This window comes from Garra rufa, unplaced genomic scaffold, assembly GCF_049309525.1.
Source record: "Garra rufa unplaced genomic scaffold, GarRuf1.0 hap1_unplaced_001, whole genome shotgun sequence".
In the NCBI taxonomy this organism is placed as follows: domain Eukaryota; kingdom Metazoa; phylum Chordata; class Actinopteri; order Cypriniformes; family Cyprinidae; genus Garra; species Garra rufa.
In genome coordinates this window covers 2,842,089-2,843,936 of record NW_027394276.1, presented here as the reverse complement: position 1 = coordinate 2,843,936, position 1,848 = coordinate 2,842,089, and the positions used below count along the sequence as shown (strand labels likewise).

The 1,848-nt window shown below is 34.2% G+C and overlaps 1 protein-coding gene across 1 annotated transcript; it reads left to right on the top strand.

Annotated features, from left to right (window-relative positions):
• The first annotated feature begins 486 nt into the window (after positions 1–486).
• Positions 487–1,496, top strand: cox19 (cytochrome c oxidase assembly factor COX19). The gene is made up of 3 exons (XM_073832429.1): positions 487–802; positions 887–998; positions 1,092–1,496. Exons 1-3 carry the CDS (start codon positions 721–723, stop codon positions 1,177–1,179), a joined length of 282 nt encoding a protein of 93 aa, XP_073688530.1. The 5' UTR covers positions 487–720; the 3' UTR covers positions 1,180–1,496.
• The last annotated feature ends 352 nt before the right edge of the window (positions 1,497–1,848 follow it).

Below are 1,848 nucleotides of genomic sequence, written 5' to 3'. Positions count from 1 at the left end.
CAACACAGGGTACTCACACCAGGTTTGCTTATTTACGGTTTATTAAGCCACAGATACATTTGTTTATTTCAGGTACGTTTATTTCAGGCATTCTTGTAACAACCAACAAAAATTGGAGTCTCACAAATGAAATATATAAAAAATTAGCTGTGTGTCTGTAATCAATCAGCTCAGACGATTTATCATATTACATAAACTATACATTGTTTTGACACTGTTTCAGTTAATGCTTAAACACTACTGTAAGACTGTATTACCTTTTCGAAATAATCCATTAAACAAGTTGCGATTTGAGCATGTGCACTGATATTTTCAGTCTAATTCGTTTGCGCGTTGTCAAGGACACGTCCACAATATTGGGGAACTAATATTGAATATTACACAACAACGCCCAGCCCTGAATGTTTACAATGTTTGGCTCCGCCTCGTTCGGAACTAACACATAAAACCACTGCTAGAGAAAACAAGCATTTGTGTGTCTTAAACGTTTGATTTAAAACTAGTACGTATTAGTAGTATTTTTAATGCTAAATTTATAAGTGTGAGATTAATCCGTTTGTTTCTCCTAACGTTACCTTTATTTTGAAAAACCAAGGTCGGGTATTGCAGAGGAAGTAAACAGTCTGGTTGTTGCTGAATTCACAGCTCCAGTCGAGTGGCTGTTAAAACCCAACAGTGGATCCTCTTTAGTATATATTCTAAACTTTACATTAGGAAACGATGTCAACAGCAATGAATTTCGGAACCAAGACCTTCCGGCCGCGTCCACCGGACAAAGGAGCGTTTCCCTTGGATCATTTCGGTAAGAGTGATTGTGTGCATACAACAAGTAGTCACAACCAATGACTTTGAATTCACATATCAAAATAATATTTTGTGTACACAGGTGAATGCAAATTATTTAAAGAGACATATATGCGGTGCCTTAAAGACAACCGTTTTGACAATTCGCGCTGTCGGCTAGAATCAAAAGAGTATCTGGAGTGCAGGATGGACAGGTGAGATTTTTTATTTGTTTTAATGAACTGGTTTGACCTGTGGTCGTATAAATACATCAGGAACTACTAATAAACGTTTTATTTATTTCTCAGACAGTTAATGGCAAAAGAACCCTTTGAAAAACTTGGCTTTAAGGATTTGATGGAGGAACCAGCGGAAGAACGTAAAGCCAAATCCTGACAAATAATAGTTTGTTATTTGCTGTTATGTGTTATTTATCTCCATGTCACTTGATAAACTACTCTAGGTTTTGTGCATATTAACAAGCATATTAAAAATATTAATAATAATAATGTGTATATGTGAATAATAATCAGTATGCTTTTTGGTCTGATACTGATACTTCAGAGATTTAGTTTTGTAGAGTTGTCTGTTAAAGCTGTATTAATGATTTAAAGTTTGTTCTTATAACTGTAGATATTTTTCTGAATTAAAGAATGAGCTTGGCTTTCAACACTGCTGTGAACAGCAAATAAAATAAATCTTATGTAAAGACACTTAATTTCACTTTTCACTCAGACTGCTCAAGTAAATGCAGACTGAACAAACAAGAAATGAAATGTAGCACAAACATGTCACATGTGGAGTCAAAACAATGGCAGATATGCTTGCAAACGAATTGAAGAATTGCAAAAGAAAATAAAGCTTTGCAAACAAAATTGAAAGTATTGAGAAAAAAATTACAACACTGCTTTTATTTTTTATCCATCATAAACAGTATTCGGAAATAGAATTAGTATGTCCCAAATCATAGTATGTTTAAAAAAGTATTACAGAAAGATTCCCGGATTGTCTACTACTTCCGGTTAGAATTCAAAGTGTAGATCAATGCACTCTCTAACCATAGAC

Excerpts from the sequence above, each read along its gene's own strand:
- cox19 (XM_073832429.1), top strand. The coding sequence starts at position 721 with ATGTCAACAGCAATGAATTTCGGAACCAAGACCTTCCGGCCGCGTCCA. Across the intron at positions 803-886 it reads GTTTCCCTTGGATCATTTCG|GTGAATGCAAATTATTTAAA; the intron begins GTAAGAGTGATT and ends TTGTGTACACAG. Across the intron at positions 999-1,091 it reads CTGGAGTGCAGGATGGACAG|ACAGTTAATGGCAAAAGAAC; the intron begins GTGAGATTTTTT and ends TTTATTTCTCAG.